This window comes from Equus asinus, chromosome 18, assembly GCF_041296235.1.
Source record: "Equus asinus isolate D_3611 breed Donkey chromosome 18, EquAss-T2T_v2, whole genome shotgun sequence".
NCBI classification, from domain to species: domain Eukaryota; kingdom Metazoa; phylum Chordata; class Mammalia; order Perissodactyla; family Equidae; genus Equus; species Equus asinus.
The window spans coordinates 2810821-2831746 of NC_091807.1; the positions used below are offsets into that span (position 1 = coordinate 2810821).

Genomic DNA, 20926 nt, shown 5'->3' on the forward strand with positions numbered 1-20926 from the left:
CCCAGAGCCTCCCTGATGTATGTATGCAGGAGTGAGATTTGAAACGGCCCTTGGAGACGATAATAGAATAACGCCCTGATTTGGGGAGCAGCAGTTCTCCTCATTTTTCTACTCTCTTGTGGGAATGAGTTGCCAACCTTTTACTTCGGCTGATAGCTTTATGCCTCTGAATTCCGAGTCTTCAGCAGCTCTGCCCCTGATCATGCATCACAGCGCTGCCGAGTGCCTACCGGTCTCCAACCACGCCACCAACGTGATGTCCACAGGTACCGACTCCGCTCGCGGTCCGCGCGAGGCCGGGCCTCAAGACTGCAGAATGGAGGCTTGGAAGCTTGTTAGTTTAGAATCTCTTTGCTCCTTTTATTTTCTCCTTCATTTTAAATATGTTTTGAGTTAAATATTAAGGATGTTTGAAAAGCCAAAATGCCTAAGAAATTTTTCAGGAAGTGTTAGTAAGTGTAGTAATTTAAATTACTGTTGGTTTTATTATAATGATCTGTTTTCTACATAAGTAAACAGTGACTTTGGCTCTTTTTAATCTTAAAACTATTTTAATGGAAATTTTTATAGATAAGGAACAAAACTAAAGAGTCTAAAATAATTTAAGGTTTAAAAGGCGTTACTTCTTTATCTTAAAGATTTATTTGGTTTTTAGATTACATTTGCTACCATGTCTAAAAAAGCCATATAAACACAACTAAATGATTCCCAATACCAACAACAATGGATTTCAAAGAATAAATTAATTAAATAATTTTAACAATCGTAACTTTTTAGCATAATTCAAAGCTCGAAAATCAACGTTGGAAGCAGTACATAACATTTAGAGCCCACTGAGTTAAATTTTCTCAAGATTGAGTTCTGAAGAGACTTCAATCTCTAACCAAGTTTTATTTTTTTCTTATGTAACTTTCTTAAATAAAAATTAAACTTGGGAATTTAAATATATTGTCTTAAATACAACCAATCAAATAAGTATGCTTGCTAATGCATCCCTTCTCTATACAGGAACAAATAAAGCGTTTTAAAGCGGATTTATAAATGGACACAGTCTTGAATTGAGTAAATTTCTTTCGCTAAATAACAATATACCATTCACTTTCTACTTGTTTTAAAAACAATTTAAATATGAACTAAATCTTATACGTTTAAAAATCAAAATTTGAGTTGATACATTTATATTCTGAGTTAGAGGATGTGAGCTTTATCTTTTATTATGCAGTTTCCAAACATATATATAAATTTGACATTAATCTTCAACTGACTTTTAAAGAATCTAGAGATTTTGTACCTGGACTTTGGTAAAATCACTAATGGGAAGATTTTTTTTCATCTACCAAAGATTCTTATAATTTAATTAAAAAGATAATAATGAAAATATCCTCAAACATATTTTTTGGAAGATATAAAGTTTTTTTTACCAAAAAAAGTGCTATAAATACATTTAAACAATTATCACTTAGCTAACTGTATATTTTAAATAAAAGATCTCTCTACAGATTGGGGATGAGGAGAACAATACATTACTTGTTTAATCTACTGTGCATGAATAGTATTTGGCCAGAATGAAAATAACATTTAGAATTGAGGTTATGATTTAACAAGTTTAGGCTCAAAATCCTACTTATTTATTTAAAAATAAATTAATAATGCATTTAGTAAATCAACCTACCCTTTATACAACTTCCCCCAAATCAGAGAAACAAAAAGTATTTAAACCTTGGAAGTAAAACAATTAATAATCAGTTAAAATGACCTAAATATGTTTTAAATGATAATAGCATTGATTTTATAATTTTTCCATCAAACTATAATCATATACATCTAATTGCCTAAGGAATTAGAAATACTGGTTATAATGGGAAAAGCACTTGGGTATTAAATGTGCTTCAAGTTTTTTTAATTTTGGAATGCACAGTAAGATTTTTATGTGTCACATTCTAATGTAAAATAGCTCCAGTTCATCCTACATGTCAGTTGTTCCATAAAAATTCGTGCAGATATTTTTAAATATTAAAGATTGATCTATAGTTAGAGAAAATTCTGGAGAGACTTCATCTTTATTCACTAGATTATATCTCAGTATTTTCAGAGGATCCTAATTCTACACTTTATATCTTTTCTTTTTATTCAAGAAGATATAAGTATGTTATATTCCTAAAAATTCACCATTATATTCAGGACATGAAGGAAAAATGAGAAAATAAAACACATAAGGAAACATTGGCTGGTGATTTTATTACCAATAGTCTATGCTTTTGGTCAACTTGGTGAGTCATGTTTAAAGCTTGATGAAAGCTTAGTAATTCAAATTTACTTTCAAAATACACATTGATTCCACAAGGCATAGAACTATTCAAGAATGAGCTTATATTAATATAATAGATTCAATCTTTATAGACCATAAGCCTCTCAATAATGAGTGAATTTATTTTTTGACCAGCTTTATCATTAGAATTGTTGAATTGATTGCATGCATTCAGAAAACCTACAACCTCATAGTTTCGACCTCAACATAAATACATTGTCACAAGTTTTTCATAAACCTCTGAATTTAGTGGAACTTTTGTGATTGTATCGAATAGGAGGCTAGTTGCTCTGCCATTTCTCCTTTGATGGAAGAAATTTGTTAGGAAAATAAAAGTAAAGCATGTTCAATAGTAGATTTCTCTGTTCATTCTTCCAGAAAGACCACTCTATAATACTATGTTATACAAGAATTTTAAGAGGCTATTCTTTAGTAGGTTTGTTGCAATGTTTATATTAGATGGAATCTACAATAATTCAGAAACTTTCGATTAGCCAAGGTCCAAACTGGTCAGTCAGCTGTTCATAGAGCACAGGATAATTAATGAAGGCTATAGTTCACTTTGATGATTTACGATCTCATTACTTGAGACAAATTGACCCCTAGTTTCAACTTACTCATCAGAGAATTTCCCCAAATAAGAAACGTTATTGGCATATAACTTGAAGAATTGCATAAATGTGTATTCTTGAAATGAAACGAATGTGTCTTGAATCCTCATACATTTTCTTACCAGTCCCGTCTATTTTGTCTTTGATCCAAACTCCTAAATGTTTGTGCACGTATTTCTCGGTGACAACGTTGGGAAACACAGCAACAGGACTTCATTACTCTGTTCCTTCCTGTCACTATGGAAACCAGTCATCAACCTATGGCGTGATGGCAGGTAAGAAAAATTGTCTTTACATATGAAATTGAATTTGGGAACACTTCGATGGATTTCCTGGTTCTGAGGGAATCTTGACCAGAGTGTATTGTGAAATTCTAATCTCCTAACCTAGGAAATTGCTGGTAAAACCACCACTTATTGAAATGTTCCCTGCTCTGTGATGCCTTCAGAGACCATGGCGGTTACGCCCGCTTGTTCCTATTCCACACACTCCTCAGCCGTTGCGCTTCTCAACTCCTGTGCTTTGTCTTGTACGATTTTCATTCTAATTCACTACTGTCAAACTGCTGATGGTTACTTGTTGAGGCTATTGGTGGGCTTGCCTCCAGTAATAATAAGGTAGCCACTAGCCTCATGTAGCTGTTTAAATTTAAATGTAAATTAGCTAAAATAAGGTCAAATTTAAAATTTAGTTCCTCAGTGGCACTGGCCACATTTTAAGCGCTCATGTGGCTACCAAAGCAGACAGCACGGCTTTATAGAACATGTCCCTCAACCAACGTTTCTTCTGGACATTTGGTCCATAAAGATTCGCAAGTCATTGAAGGGTAAGGGTGGTTTGTAGTGGCTTTAGTGATGGTTGTTTGAGGCTGTGGCAGCCCTCTGTGAGCTGCCTCTGAGTCTCAAATGAGATTGAAATAGGTGAACTTACATCTGTTTCTCCTTTGGATAAGTAGAGCGTCATGAAATCAGGATGAACTTCTTATTCATTTACGTGTGTCTGAAGGCATCAATAGCACGTTTCTTAAGAAGAAAATTCGGCTGAAGAGATCCACTCATCACAAAATTTCTGACTTAATTTTAGGATCTGGCCAGAGAAAGGGTTTTAATGGTTTAATAAAGCGCACAATTTTGTTCTGAACAGATTGTCTTTTTTAGATATTCTTTGATCTTTTATATTTATTACTGTAGCAGGGAGAAAAATATTATGGCTCAGTGAGAACATGAGTGCATCTGTGTGCGTGTGCGCATGTGTGTGTGTGCATGCTTGTGTGATGCAGGAGCGAAACTTTGCATAAAGGAATCACATATTAGGGCAATCTTTTCTTGTGTTTTGTCATCATCTAGAGTAAGTAATAAAACAATCGAATATGGACATACGCCTATAAATTTGAATAAAATTGAACAAAGAATTTAGCTCACCAAACTTTAATTTCTGAAATTTTTTTCAGTTTAAGACTAAATAAAACTTTAAAATAAAATATTCCAGAGTAAATTAGCTTCTCTTACATTCTATCAAGCGGTAGTCTGAATAAGCTCATATCCTCACCTTTATGGTAAAAGGAAAACTGATGTTCTTAATGATCACCTGTAAGTCCTGACATCTCTTTTTAATAATTAAGAAATAAGGAAAGCTGTATTTTTTCCCTCCCCTTTGAAAACTGATCATTCATGATTCATAGAGTTCGTAATCGGCATTCACAGTTATGAGAACAGCCCCTCCTGATGATGAACTACTTTCATTGTAAAGTAGTAAAATGATGTGCATTTGGCCACTGGAGGTGCAGGCAGAATCCTTTGTGTGGCGCTGCCCCATTTTGACTGTGGAAGAGGAATGACAAGCACATGGCCGCGTGCTGCTCTCTCTTGAAGGAGCAGCCTTGCTATTCGCTCACAGTGACTCCCATGAGCCCGGGTGCAGCTTTAGACAGCTGCTCAATGCAGCAAGAGGCAGCCATGGAGAGAAGTTAGCACCAAGACGGAATCAGCGACAGACCAGTCTTTAAGATGGGTTTGGCACCACCTCCCTCCCCCCAGATCAAGGCCCACAGCTGCTGGCCTAGTGAGTTCGCAACTGGCTTGAGAATTCTGACATCCTTCCAGCTTCCAGGATGGCCGTGAACAGGCCCAGGTTCCCCCGGGGAGTCCACGGGCACCTCAGATTGTGCTTCCTCCAATAAGCACTCCGCAAACCCTCTTCCTCATCGCAGTTAAAAAGGAGAGGTCCCCGGAAAAGCCCCTTAAAATTACTCAAAGCCTGGGTTAGCGACATCAGGAGCAAAGTGGTTATCCTAAGATTTGGAGGGATAACTGTCGTCTTAGAAAGTAAATTGAATATACTTTGTCACTGAAAGAAAAACCCACCATGGAAAGCATAGAGATTATATTTGAATATTTTTGAGAGGGATATCATTAAAATGTGATATGCTTTACACTCTGTTAGAATGTCACCATTTTGACATATATTAAGTATTAGCATTTGCATCATGGAAGATTAAATCTCAGAGAATGTGAATTCTCCTGCTTTCATCCCCAGAGAAGGTAGACAAATTGAGTTATAAAACACATGAATTAAGAAATAAGAGAGCAAAGGTACAAAATACACAAGAGAAACCTGGTTATGTCATTTGAATTTTCTGAGATATCTCAAGGCGTTCATCAAATCAGCCACTTCCACACAACCCAGGGAAGCGTCTTAGCAGCATCAACAAAGACAGGCTCATTGTCACGTCTGCCATAGAAAAGAGAAGCAACACAAAGAACTATGTTCTGAAGGATGTGACATTGCTTTATTTTATGTGGTTATTCTATTACTCATACTCTGATGCTTACATTTGTTTGAGCATTTCATTAACTTAATAACGCTCTGGAAGGGAAGGGCTCCAGCTAAAGTCTTGTTAAGGTTGGTGGGGGGACTTTAATCCTCAGATGAGCCCACTGTGCCTCATAGTCCAGGTGGGGGCATACCAAAGAGAAGGACTAATTGGGAGCAATGAATTAGCCACACCATGAACTAACTATGAACTTGGTTCAAGCCACTTAACGTCTCTGAGTTTCAATCTCTTTATATCCAAGTGGAGGTGGGTACCACAGCTCTATAAAGTTGTGGCAAATTTGTCCCAGCTCAACCTGGCTTCCTCCCTGATCTTCTCTTTACTATACAGCTGCAGCTAAATTCCTTCTGCCCCTTCACTCATGAGAATTTAGATAATTCAACAGTCTGCAGTATGGGTAACAGGAAACAGGGAATTAGAAATGCCATTCATAATCTCTTCTAGATAAACACAAACAAAACAAAAACCTCTTGACACTCTGAGTCCTGGATATCTGAGACTATTTCTGTCCTCCAGTGTCTAAAGCGGGGTGAGGCTTAGGAGCAAGCTCGACGGGCTGTCCACCCTTCCACCATCCTGTGGAACCTGAGCAAATGAGCCCACGGCCATGACTGTTGAACCCAGCAAGTTAGATGGTATGGTGGCCACCCAAGATGTGGTAGAAGAGTCCTTATTCAAAACTTAATTTTAAGAAGAAAGCAAAATAGCTGATGTTTGCAGGTTAACCAAGAAGATGAAGGTCTGTTCTCTTTTATGAGAAGCGGACAGTAAGAGAAAAGACTATTCTGGCTGAGAGGACACTCTCCAGCTGGGCTAACGCAAACGGCTACAGAAACCAGGCTGACAGTTGACGCACAGGCCTGCTTTGGAGTCCATCTCTTTATCCTTAAGTTGTCTTCCTTTTTCTTTCTTTTCTTTTCATCTCTTTTATTTATTCTTTTTCCCTAACTTGTTCTGCTTGTGCCGACTCTGAAGGAAGGAGTAATTCTGACGATCCTTTGCCTCTGGATCATGAAAGCCCTTTCAGCAGCATTAACGTGATATATTTTCCCTGAGTTTTATAATCTCTGTCTCACCTACTCCACTCAGTCAAGGTCGCAGGAAAGCAGCCACAGGCAATTCGTACACAAGTGGGCATGGCTGTGTTCCAAATAAAGTTACTTTACCACACCAGGCAGAAGACCCCTGTTGTACATGGATAGGGTTTACCAGTGCACAAAGGAGAAAAGATCAAGATTCAAATCTATGATGAGCTTCACATGGTCGTGCACGAGGGAGAAGAAAAGGGAGATGTTCCGACACTTGTTCCTGTGCATATCTACAGCGGGGCGGTGGACTTTACTGTGTTCCTCTGTTTCCCTGTTCCGTTCAGGCTTCAAGCCAGTAACCTCAGAGATGTTGTCGGTTAGTATCTGGCAGAGCCACGTGCTGCGGAAGAGCAATTTGCCCCACGCCGTGGTTGACTGAGCCAGGGCCCTGCAAGGCAAGCTGGACGTCTGCCTCCCGACTGCCTGCTGTAAAAGATGTTCCTCTGTTCCTCTCCCGCTCTGCCACGCAGAGATACATACCGAGCAATTCAGAAAGGCTGTGGTGGATTACTCTGCCATGCAAAAATACACTGTGGGTTGTAAAAAAAAGTGTGCCAAACTTCAAGCTCCTTAGGCATAAGCTTGTCTAAGCTATAGACAATTTTGGTTTATCAATGTTTTGGAAATTGTTTAGGAGGCTTCTGCTGCACATGACTCACCACATCTTTTATCTTCCTCCCTTCTTTCCCCCTTTTTTAATAATCCGGGCTTTAGAAAGATTTAGAAAATATCTTCCCATATTAACCATACCAGTCACTCTCCACTCACCTCCAAATCCAGGACCATGTGATGGAAACTGCAGCTTGTCTGGCTGGGCTGTGACTGTCCTTGTCCATTTCTGTCTAAAGTTAGTTCCGGGGAAACTGTCCCCGCCGTAACTGTGGATACTTGCACTTAATGAAAAATGAAAACGCATCACATGTCATGTATTTTCCTCTTTGTCTCTGGATGCCAAACCTTTGAACATGGTATATTCTGTGTGCTGTTCATGGGCTTATGTTCAAATTCATTTTCTAAATATTTATTTATCCAGAGTATTTATAATGTGTAAACTACCTTTAAAATTTTCCAAAACTAGGGATGGCACACTTCTAATACTTCAATAAATAATGATATTTTTGTCTGAAAGCATGTGTTTAATGTAGCCACACGTGTTTAATCTGCAGGAAAAGCCTTTAAAGGAAAGTCAGTTTCCTTGAGTACACCCCGCCTGGGAATGAACGAGGCGGTGGTTTCGATGTGGTTTGTCGCCGCGCTCGTTGAACTTCACTTCTAGTTTCCACCATATGGTTAATTCGTTGTGGCACCCGAGGAAAGTTATGTAACTTTTCACTTAAATGTCCTAAATTTTAAACTATGGGTAAAAAATACATATCCTTGCTACCGAACTTGTTTATGTAAAGGTCAGAAGATGACAAATGTGCAATGAACACAGTGCAAAGTATCATATGGAGGATTCATAGCAGTGCCTGGTTATGATCGGCAAGAAAAGTCGAAAATCATGGTCAAGATCGCGAACGGATTCGGCCCTCATGGGATGCTCACGTGAAAGATATGCAACGAATTACTTACATGAAATAAAAATAATTAGACAGAGGTTAAATGAGTTGTCTAAAGTCTCTTAAACTACAGTAAATGTGCAAAATCAAATAGCAGTCTGATTTTCTTCTCTGTTTTTATTGTTTCTCAGACTATTTCATCATTAAGTGCATTAAGTGATGTTTGATATTCTTGAATGATGAAAGAAGTGATTTTACCATATCTATAAGAACCAACTCTGAAAGCATAAGTGAAAGAAAAGTCTTGAGCTAAACATTAAGCAGATACTGAAATCAACGTAATCAGTTTTCTTTTTACATATATTAGTCTTTTCTTTTATTTCAACTAGCAGAAGTCTAAAATTAATAGCAAGCTAAAAAATGAACACCAAAAGCAATAAACATCTTCAAAAATGAGCTTGCAATAAGTTGAAAATTGATAAAATTGCTCTTTTAATATTTTGTGTGGTCTGACCAATATACCACACACTAAAGTAAAAAGTGGATGATTGACTGACTTTTACAAAGGAAAACAGTAATTTTGGTTTGCAGAAGTAGCATGAATTCTCTAACAGGAATAGTTTCTCTTTAAATATATTTTTGGCTGTGAGCCTACCAAATTTATTTTATGTCATTTTGTTTAATCTTTCACTTGCATGTTTATTTTGCTTCACAAAAATAATATATATAGTTTGTCGGATAAGGGTACACTTTATAATTACATATTCTCATATAAATAATAGAAGCCAACAATTTGCTGACTTATGCTATTGTTTGCTCATTACATATTGATATATAATGTAAGATTTATACATTTTGGCAAAATACATTATTACTAATGTCTTTGATTTGTGAATGTATTTATGGAGAAATTATAAGTAGCATAAACTCTTGATGTTTTTTCAGCAAGTTTCCAAGAATGATTACTGTGCATATGTAGTAATTTATTTTTAGTTTAAATATTTATTTATACTCATAAGAAAAATGATTAATTAATCAATATTTCATTTATATCAAAATGTCTTGGTTATACATGTGTCATTTAATATCAGTTAAAGTGAAATCTCTATCAATAAACATTTTAATGTATTGATGAAGAAAACAGAAACAAAATGGGGGGGAATCTGGCTTATGTACCATCCTCTCACCTCACTCCCCAACTGAGATATACTCTTCTTTCCTAATGAAGAATGAAATCTGGAAGCAATTTAAAAAGATTAGATCTTTTAGCTTTTTTGTGATTTATCATTTAACCCACTTCATCAAACTCAATGCTTCATCAACTGTGAGTGCTGACGTATCATATCGAGAATTGAACACTTCTTTGCCATTTATTTTTAAATTATTTTTGCTGAGACAGATTGGCCCTGAGCTGACATCTGTGCCAGTTTTCCTGTATTTTGTGTATGGGTCCCCATCAGAGCATGGCTGATGAGAGGTGTAGGTTCTGAACCTGTGAACCTGGGCTGCCGAAGTGGATCGCGCCAAACTTAACCACTACACCACGGGGCTGGCCCTCTATGCCATTTATTTTTGCTTCTAAAAAAACTTATCAGAAAAGATTCCATTATATCGTATAGTTTTTAAGAAATCTTCTTGATGACTTTTTAATAGAACTTTTAAAGTTACCTTTTGTTAATGTCTGTTCATTCTTTCAATCTATTTAACCATATTAACCTGTTTTATGTTCTCATAATTCTCTTTTACCTGCCTTTGTTAAATTAAAAAAAGATATGATTATTTCCCAGTGCAATTAAGTATGTACTGATAAAACAGTGAGGCCTTTTAATATTGTAAAATCAATTTCCCGATCATAAGAAAACTTCCCAGCATAATACTTAGCCCTGCGCCTTGATTGTAACAAACATCACAGATTATTTGTTCAATGATCAAAACATACATTCTGGTTAGAGTTGAACCTCAGATTCCCGAGAATAGGTGTCTTTTAAGAGGAAAAACTTACACTTCTAAGAGATTTTTTTAATTTCTATTTTAATTATTTGCAATTCCCAGCTTGTTTCCTTTGGCATTATCTTTGTTTTTGCTGCTCTGGGGAAGGTGAAAAATAAGTAATCGCATTTATACTAAGCTACTCTGACTTCTGCTTCAGAAGACTGAATGTCTGGTAACCTTTAAGAATCGAGACTGGCTGTAGCTGAAAAATGGGCTCTATTGGGCAAAACCCCCTCTTGGTTAGAAATGGGAGACAATTAAATGGCCTTTTCCTTGTCTTTGCTTCTTCACAGGTAGCTTAACCCCTTGTCTTTATAAGTTTCCTGACCACACCTTGGGGCATGGCTTTCCTCCCATGCACCAGCCTCTCCTGGCAGAGGACCCCGCAGCTGCTGACTTCAAGCAGGAACTCAGGCGGAAAAGTAAATTGGTTGAAGAGCCCATAGACATGGATTCTCCTGAAATCCGAGAACTTGAAAAGTTTGCCAATGAATTTAAAGTGAGAAGAATTAAGTTAGGTATGTGCTTTTTAAGATTGCTCTTATGGGGTACACAGCTTGGTCTGTGAATCTTTACTCTGTGACTGTTCACTCTCTTATTCTCTGCTCAGAATCCAAGCCAGTTCTCATTCTACGTTTCTACTGTGGACTTAAGTTAGTCCAATTATGAATATCTGCAAAACTTTCATTTCCTTGTAAGTTCTTAACAGCCTGAATACATAGATTTTTAAATTAATGGCACTCTTTTTCAACTTACCCACCTCAAGATAAGTTTTGAAATGCCCATTTTAATCTACATTTTATTTGAACTTTTGAATAGATGATAGATTCGTATGGTTCAAAAGCATAAAAGAGCACCAGGGCAATGTATCCCTTTTGCTTGTCTTTCCTGTTGATCAGTGTTGCTAGTTTCCTGTGTATCCTTCCAAAGATATCTTATGCATACCCGAAGAAATATATCTCTTTCTTCACACAGATTTTTTTTTATTTAACTATTTATTTTGGAGAGCTTTTAGAGTATTAGGTTTTAGAGAGCTTTTTTGTTTTTTTAAAAGAGATCTGTCAAATTCCATTGTATAAATGTACTACAATTTATTTAACCAGTCCTCTACTGATGGTAAATTTAGGGGGTCTCCAATCTTATGCCACAAAGCCACAATGATTAACTGCTTAGATGTCATTTTGCAGCTATATAAATATCTGAATAGGAAAAGTGTTAAAAGCAAAATTGCTTGATTAAAGAGTCTGTGTATTTGTAATTTAGATAGATGTTGTCAAATGGGTCTGCATAGAAGTTGTACCAAATTTTACTGCCACCATGAGTCTCTTTTGCTGCCCCTCACAACATAATCTCCATGAAGGCAGGAGTGTTTTGTTTTTCATTTATTTATTCATTTTTGTTTTCTCCTTAATGCTATATCTTCAGCACTTAGAATAGTGACTGGTACATAGACTAAATAAATAGCTGTTGAAGGAAAAATGTGCTTTTAATCTTTTGGATCTTTGAAAATCAGATAGGTCAAAGTGGTACCTCCTGGTAGTTTCGTTTTCAATTTCTCTTACGAGTCACGTTTGAAATGTGTCCTTTCCGTGTTTGGCTGTCATTTGCAGTTCCTTTTCTGTGAACTGTCTGTTCGGGTAGCCTTTGCTCATTTTCTATTGAAAGGTGTTTTTAACACAAAATAACTATGACAATTAACTTTGATTTAAATTCATGAAATAGCGTATTCTTTTTAATGGATTGATAACGTTAGTTCAAACCTCTGCACTTGTGGAATGAACCCCAGGTAATTTTGTAATGATACTTATTGATAGGCACCATGTGGAATCACGTTGTACATACAGGCATCTAGCCTTAGGCCCTGAATTAATATGGAGTCACAATAAACACAGAAGTAGGCATTTCTATAACATTCATTTTCAGTTTGCTATTTCTCTTGCTGTGAATATTTCAAATTCTATATTGATGGTTTACATCAGCTTGTACTCTAAAAACGTTTGCGACAATCAATGAATATCTTTTGCCTGGAGATAGAAGCATCAACAAATAATATAATGAATGTGTTCAGAGGTATACCTAAAATGTGTGAGCATACTCTCATAATAAACATGCTTTTAGGGAAAGTAAGAACAATTCTCAGTTTTATTTGGTACCTTTCAAAAATATAGTTGAATTTTTCATTCTTACAGTTAAGATAAAAATATTTATGATCTATCATCATATATTTTATGCGTTATATTTAATACACGATAGATTTTTGAGCATATATCATCAGATATTTTTAATAAGAATGATAAATAGGGCAAGAATTTTTAAGTGTTTATAAGGTGTTTATGACTTATCTGTCCAATATGACTAAATGTTATGAATGGCAGATGTTCCTATCTGAATTTTTTGACTTCTAGAAAAAAAATAATTTAACTGGAAGGAATACGTTTTGAAGTACAGGACAGTTTACACTGAATCTTACTAAACAACTTTAAATTGCCAACAAATATATTTCTTAAAAGCAGTATTCAATAGCTGACAAAGGAAGATGCACAGATTTGTGCAATGATGGACCACAATGAACGCTTCATGAAAAGCGGAAGCTGACGGTCTTTGTTGTCCTTTCCCAGGATACACCCAAACGAACGTCGGGGAAGCGCTGGCGGCCGTGCACGGCTCTGAGTTCAGCCAAACAACGATCTGCCGATTTGAAAACCTGCAGCTCAGCTTTAAAAATGCGTGCAAACTGAAAGCAATCCTATCCAAATGGCTGGAGGAGGCTGAGCAAGTAGGAGGTAGCCAAGCGCTATTTCTGAGGGCTGTGTGATGTTTTAACCTAAAAGATGATGGCTTCAACTGGGAGGAGGACACTACAGTGAGAGCTTTGGGGTTTGGTTTTGGTTTGGTTTTCTCTCTGAGATCAAAGATAAATATCTCATTTTAGCACACTATAAAAAAGGAAGGCCAATGCAAGCATAGAAATCAATTTACGGAGAAGGTGAACAGAGAGAATAAGATATCGAAGGAGAGCCTTCTTGGTGATGTGGCATGGGTGTGAAGTGGGGAGATGATTTTTTTTTTTAAATACATCCCGATTTTTTTGCCTCTGTGCTACACTGTAGTAATTGCACATGAATTACTCTTGTAACCTAAGTTTAGTGTAACCAGAGCATTTCATACACCACTCTTCCTAGTGAAATAACATAAACTAGATGAGTAATTTAATGTGATAAAGTTATCTAGCCCTACTAATGTCAAGGCTGGATAAAGAGTAGGTCTGAGAGCATTTAGAGCAAGTGTTCCAATAAAAGTAATGTAAGGATACAATTTATAGACAACTGTCTTTGCAAAGTTAATATTTATTTCTGCGTTAACATTTTTCTCTGGGGCTTGTAATATAAAATGACGTAGACTGCAAAAATTTGAAACAAAAACGTGTAGTAATTTTATTTTAGATTGTTTTATAAAGAAAACTTGAAATCCAAATCTAACAGTTTAAAAAAAACTGCCTACTTTGTTTTTGTAATTATCCCTCTTTTCTCCATTGCAGCTTTGTACAACGAAAAAGTGGGAGTAAACGAAAGGAAAAGGAAACGGAGAACAACGATAAGGTACTAGAGCAAGGAACATAATTTACAGATGGAATGAGCATGGGTGCACCATGACGTGTAAATGTAAGGTGAACAGTCCATTGACAAAACAGGTGAAAAAGCATCATTTAATAACTTAATCGTGAGAAATGGAGGGCTAGTAATTTTAAACATTTAATGTAAAGTATGTACCGTTTGATTCAAGAATACTTCTGCTCCGCACAGTTTGGGATAAAGCAGAGCCTGAGCAGCCACTTCTGAGAAGAGCGACTGTTTCCGCTCTTCTGTTAGATACAAGTCTCGTTAGATACAAGTCTTGCTCTGGCAACATGGTGTCCATGTTATGAAGAATAACACCACTAGTGATCAGTACTTCAGTCCCTGCACGTCCAAGGGGACCCTTTGCATTTCAAACCGGAGAGACTGTTCGTTGGTCTTTTTGTAATTTCTGTGAGGCTCACAGAGGAAACGCGAAAATATTGGAGGTTTTGTTTTGGTCGGTTAGTTGTTCACTAACTATATCGTCTATTGTAAACACCCTACTTGATTTCTGGGGACATTTAGAAATGCCTGCAGAAGCGTTCCATTCCTTCTCAGAATGTCAGTGCCCTCTTGTGGCACAAAGTGGATAAACACAAGGCCTGGTTTCCCCTACTTGTTCCTGTGACTCTGGAAACAGTACCCTGCGCAAGACAAGCATCGAAATGTTCCATAGATTCTACGTTTATCTTTGTTGAAGAGCTTTGAAAGTGTTTTGAGTCTTTAAGTTTCTTTTTCATGTTAACGTTTAGGAAATTCAACCTAACTTAATTTTGATCTGCCAAAAACATCACTCAAAACATATTCTTACTCTTTATTCCCCCTCTCGCCCCACCTCCCAGTATTGCTGCTAAAGACGCTCTGGAGAGACACTTTGGAGAACAGAATAAACCTTCCTCTCAGGAGATCATGCGGATGGCTGAAGAACTGAATCTGGAGAAAGAAGTAGTAAGAGTTTGGTTTTGCAACCGAAGGCAAAGAGAAAAACGGGTGAAAACAAGTCTGAACCAGAGTTTATTCACTATTTCTAAGGAGCATCTTGAATGCAGATAAGATCTCCTATTGTGTAATAGCCAACTGATTCATTTTCATTCCTTTCTCTTCTCCAACAAAAATAGAAATTAGTTATTTGGTTGCCTTCAAAACTCATTTTATATCAATAACTTTCGCAGAAGACTTGCTTTTCTACTTTAATACAATTTAAATTATGTTGATGAATTATTTTCTTTAAAATAATTATTCTCAGAAGCCACATTGTACGTTTTAAGCCAAAGTTACTAATAGGAATAAAACAATGATTGTCTCTCTCTCTCCACACACACATGTGAGTGTGCACATGGGTCTTTTAGTTTAAAGGTTCATTCCTCAAAGGCTGTATATTAGCTTTTTAATATTTCAGTCACTAACGTCACCTAGTTAACAAATATCACCAGAGAAGATCCAATTAGAAAATTCCTTCACCAGGGTCCTACTTACCATCAGCTCTAATGGTTTGTTTGAACTAAAACTTTTGCACTTAAGAGCCAGAGGTACCTTAGAATTGTATTATTGCATTTAGGAATAGATCTTAATCAGAAGTGACACCTTTGAAGCTAATATTTAGGGCATAGCGCCTAGAGTGTTTCAAAAGAGGCTTTTCTGATGTTTAGCTATAGAAAATATCCGTTATGAATTCTTGAGCCCCACACTGCTCTGCTGTCAGCTCTGACAGAGCCAGGAATTGTCTGGCTAGTTTGTTGATGCTTCTCCAGTGTCTGGAAAGCAGTTGCTCATACAGGGCATGCAGCATTTGTTAAATGAATGAAGGCGTGTGGCCTCAAACTTGAAGGGTGCCTAATTTAATTACGCAATTTATTTTTGAAACCTCACAACCCAGAAAGTCATCTAGGATCCTATGAAAAAAGACTATCACTTTTGGTTGAATTGGTTAGAATATGAGTTATTATTAACAGGAAAGTCTCATATATTGAGCTTTTCAATTCAGGGAATCGTATCTCAAGGGAGAGATCTAATTTATAAGAATGCACTTCTTGGAAACTCGCAGGTAGAAGCAAACCGTAATGTGATATCAATATCAAAAACCGGCCTTATCTTGCACTTTGAATGTAAATCTGCTGGCAATGTTTATCTAACTTATTTTATACACCAAAAATGGGAACAATTAGACCAAATTTTATTGTTGATTTAGAATGTTCACTAAATAAATTATACTGTCTAGTCGCCTGCTTTTTGTGATATTAATAAAGACTAAGCATTATACAGGCCACAGTCTCCGTAGATCATACATGTTTGTGCACACATAATCACCATTAACTGGATGGCTAGAAACTGACATATTAACAAAAAAAACAGTTTTCAGTGGCCTGATCATCCATGCTTAAGCACACGTGTAACACCCAGGAGGTGTTAAATACAATATACTTATAATGGCTTTTCTTATTCAAGAGTAAATTCCAAATTATTCAGCAATGTGGGTGTATAAGTGCCTTCTCTGGATAATTCCCCTGCTTAACACACACATTAACTGGGGAAGTGATTCTCTAGTTTGCAAGAGGCAGGGTAGGATGCACACACCCATCTACACACAAAAATACACACATGCACATCTTCGAAACTTGCAAATAGAAGGAAAATGTAATGCAATATAAATCTAGAATAGTGACTTTGTTGCACTTTAAATATGAATCTGCTGGGGATGTTTAACCTGCCTTACTTTCTGTAACAAAAACAGCCATGTATATATCACATCACCACCACAAATTTATGTTTAGACCAAAATATTATCAGACATTCATCCATTAAGGTCATTCTTTTCAAGTTTAGATACAACTAGCATTGGGAACCCATGTTTCTCCCTAAAAGGAATTATTTTGAATCAATACTTACACTTGACATAGCAGTTCTTTAGTTATTGCTATTTTTTATTCACAAATTAGTTGCAAATGCACTGGTATTTACTATTAACTCATTTGTATTAATGAGTCTTGAGACTATTTTCTAACTACATTGAGATTAATATTTCAATAGATATTGACCTTTCTAAAAACAGAAAATGGTTAATGTTTAGAATTTTAAACAAATGACAAATGTAACTTACTGTGCCGTGTCTATGTTCATACTTTTGGGAATAAACATCAAAAGGTGACTTTAGCCATACAGCCGTCCATCGTGATGGTCTTGTGAGCTCCTCTGTGATCAATCTTCAGGAATTCAGTAGAGTTGTCCATTAAAATGGAAAGACCTGTTGTCGCTTACACCAACTGGCACATTTAATTTTACCTGGTAGAGGTGGTTGAGAAACTACTTCATAGTTTACCTTTCCATCTCTAATGGTGGTAAGAGTCATCTAAAGAAATATTTTCAGTGTTTGGGGATGGGAGGTGTACATATGTGTGTGGTATTTTTTTTGTGAGGAAGATTGGTCCTGAGCTAACATCCATTGCCAATCTTCCACTTTTTTTGTTTGAGGAAGATTGTTGTTGAACTAACATCTGTGCCAATCTTCCTCTATTTTATGTAGGATGCTGCCACAGTGTGGCTTGATGAATGGTGTTAGGTCCACGCCCAGAATCTGAACCTGCAAACCCTGGGCCACCAAAGTGGAACGCACCAACCCAACCACCACACCACTGGGCCGCTCCCATGTTTCCAGTTCCTGGGAGGATGGCGGGGAGTGGGGGTGAAATGTGTGATGTCCAACAGTAGGGTACCTGAAGTCAGCCTTCACAATCCTCAGGCTTCCCCTAAGACAGATTTAATCCAGTTGTCTCTGGAAGGAACTAAGATTCAAAGAATGGTCTTAAATCCCTTCATGAGACTCGCTTATAAGAGGGGAAATTGGAAAGCTGATCTGTTTGTCTGTAGCTGCAAACACCTATTTGTGCAGAGTAATGGCATCAAGGGAGACGGTCACCACAGGTCTCTTTTCAGACCTGGACACAGTTTTAACATAGAAGTGTATGAAGAGAAGTACATATTTAAATTACACACACAGAGATCAGATTCAAGCGTGGCTACTGGGCTAGTAAGGAATGTACATGTGGCTGAGGGGGGAGTGCAGGCTTCTCCTAAAGGCATTTAAATGCAAATGATAAAATACACATCACTGTGCAGTCAAATAGTGCAAGGCTCACAGGCTGCCAGATTCCCCGCTCCGGTCTACAGGGTCAGGCTTGAGGCCGCCCACTAGCCCCGGCCCTAACTAGGCCCTCTCTTCAGAGCAGAGCACAGTCTGCACCGCATCAGCACCTGACAGATGGCCACTTTGTGTTTTCTAAGACCAGGTGTTATCACTGCTAGCATCGACATCTTTGTACCACATTCTGCTTCTCTGAAGCCTCTTCCATCCGCAACTTTTACATCCAGTACAGAATACGATGTTGGGCTGCATCCTTTTCGGTAACAGAGAAATTGCTTTATTCTTCTGCTTTCTATTGGCAACCTCTTGTTTGAATATAGTTGCTACAGAAATCCTTTTGCCAAAAACGGGAAGTTAGGGAAAGCAAGTTTAAAAAAACCCAATATTTTCATTAAACTCAATGTGTAAGAATCCTTGTTTCCTAATCTTAACGGTCCAAAAGGAAGTCTTATTTTTAGCAAAGGACAGCATAACATTACAAATTTATAGTGATTGTGAAAACTGCCACCACAGCATTTTATAAATGTAGCCAAATCAGAATGACTCCTCTCTCCTCTGGGTCCCAAAGTCCTCTGTGGCATCCGCGTTCGACTGAAATGAAAGAAATCACTAAGACTTATCTGTTCAAAAATATTTAAAAATGTTTATCCCATGGAAGTTCTAGGAGAAGAATTATCGGATCAGTTTCACGTGAAACCACCAAGTCATAGGCTTACTCCATTCACAAACATCAGTCCTGTACCAATTACTAGTTTATTTATTTATCTTTGCTGAGGAAGATTCGTCCTGAGCGAACACCTGTGCCAGTCATCCTCTATTTTGTGTGGGTCACAGCCGCAGCATGGCCACTGACACGTGGTGCAGGTGCGTGCCAGGAACCGAGCCTGGGCTGCTGAAGTGGAGCATGCTGAACTTAACCACCAGGCCACGGGCCGGCCCAAGAAATTACTAATTTTTAAAGGACAATTTTTGTTAAAATGTAAGTAGCAGAGTTACCTAATTTCCCTTCCAAGAAAATAATAAAAATAATTCTTTTGAAAAATTTCTAGATATGCATAAACATTTTAACTTTAGCAGAAGTCAAAAATAGAGTCAAAGAGATAAGGAAAAGAAAAGCATAACAGCAATAACTCTTTATTGAATTTTTTTTAACAAAATAATTTTTAAAACCAAAAGCCCCCACATGTAAACAAGAAAGTAAACAAAGTTAGCTGGCATTATTATGTACATCCAAGAATCAAAACAAGTTCTGGGTTAACATTCCATAATCCAGTAAAATGTTTTGACCCATCAATGTCCAGGGTAACTGTGTTTAAGAGTATCAGTAATGGAACCTCATCTTTGAACATTATAAAATGGTTTATGGATTACAAACTATATAGTTTAACTTCTCCTTCCCACCAATCCATTTGTCACATGTACATGTGGATTTACACTGAAATGGATTTGCATTGTCAATATTAGTCCAAAATGCCCACCATCCTAAATTAACCCGGTTACACCTATCTGATCTCCTCTGGAGTGTTTATGCTGGGATGTCCTAGAACCCATATATTACAGCATCATTTTTCAAAACTAACCTAACTCTAAATCCTATCTCTAACTAATCTGCCACTTCGTTTCTTCTCACTTTCTATACATACATTAAATACCATAGCAACTTTACCTTAAAAAATACTAACACATTAATACACATTTAAGCAGTAATTTCTGACACAGTTGATTTTCATTTACCAAAAAAAATGCTAACTTTTATTTTAAAACTTAGGTCTCAAGTATTGTTATGGTAGTGTTACTCAGTTGAGAATGATGGCTTCAATTTAGAGTGTTCAATGTGCACATTAACACAGCTCAAAATTAAATGGAGATTAAAATTATAGCACATATAGAGAAATTCCCTCAGTTCTTAGAAGAAAGACCAAAATATATTGTTTTATTACTATCAAATGTTATCAATTCAGTGTTTTTACTAATTATATCCAACTTACTCTTATAAGCTTTACAAAAGAGAGCCTGGATAATTTTTGTCAGAGCACTCAATTTTAGTTTAAAATTTAATTCTTTTCTGTCAGTTAAAATAATTCAAAGATGTGGACAATATGCTTGTGCTGTTTAAGGCAGGTGCCAAGTACATTTTGGAAGGAAATAAACTTACCAGCTAGAATGTTCCCCCAAAGGAAAAAAAAAGAAGAAAAGCTGGTGACAGTTTTCATGTTAAGACAGATGTTTAAGTAGCACTCTTCCTCAAGATCATTTAAAATTAATTTGGCAGCTGAACCACCTATGGTCATAACACATATCGCTTACAAAGGACAAGCAACAGATACAGAATTAATGATACACTTTTAATATTTTTACAAGTCTCTTTAAAGTTGGTGCCTAGCGGCTTTAACAAGATTTTGTATTCACTGTAAAAAGATTTAGAACATAAACTACACGAAGTAATGAATATAATTTCTCTATGCCATGCAGAAAAGAAGTCAACCTTTACACATCATCACTCCTAAATAATTCTAATTAACATCCAAACTGTTCTCATTTTTGGATCATTGTCATTCTTTGGCAAAAGATTCAAAATAGCCATGGGTTAGGAAACGACTGTCTATTCATGGTCTTCATTTTTACAAAATAAATGTGTTTTGTCAAAGGAATTTGCACTGTGCCTGGTTTATACTAAATTATACGTAAGCAAAATACTGTGGCTCTTTTGACTAATCTACTCCTAAAGCTTTGAGCTGCCGTTCAATCTCTTCATCGGAGATTGTGGCCTTCGACGTCGAGGCGGACGGTAGGCTTCGGGCAGCTGATGGAGCTTTGGCCATCTACAGTACAGAGAGGGG

At 36.8% G+C, this 20926-nt stretch overlaps 2 protein-coding genes across 3 annotated transcripts in view; one reads left to right on the plus strand and one right to left on the minus strand.

Moving 5' to 3' along the window:
- On the plus strand, positions 1-19461 carry POU1F1 (POU class 1 homeobox 1). Its single transcript, XM_014828852.3, has 6 exons — positions 1-266; positions 3123-3194; positions 10625-10849; positions 12950-13114; positions 13870-13930; positions 14791-19461. The coding sequence occupies exons 1-6, from the start codon at positions 125-127 to the stop codon at positions 14999-15001; spliced, it is 876 nt and encodes a 291-aa protein (XP_014684338.1). The 5' UTR covers positions 1-124; the 3' UTR covers positions 15002-19461.
- Positions 19188-20926, minus strand: part of CHMP2B (charged multivesicular body protein 2B) — a 26634-nt gene continuing 24895 nt past the window's right edge. For both annotated transcript variants that reach the window (XM_014828850.3, XM_014828851.3), the window contains one exon: positions 19188-20908. In XM_014828850.3, coding sequence (XP_014684336.1) covers positions 20798-20908 — 111 coding nt within the window. In that variant the 3' untranslated portion in view covers positions 19188-20797. The remainder of the gene's footprint in view (positions 20909-20926) is intronic.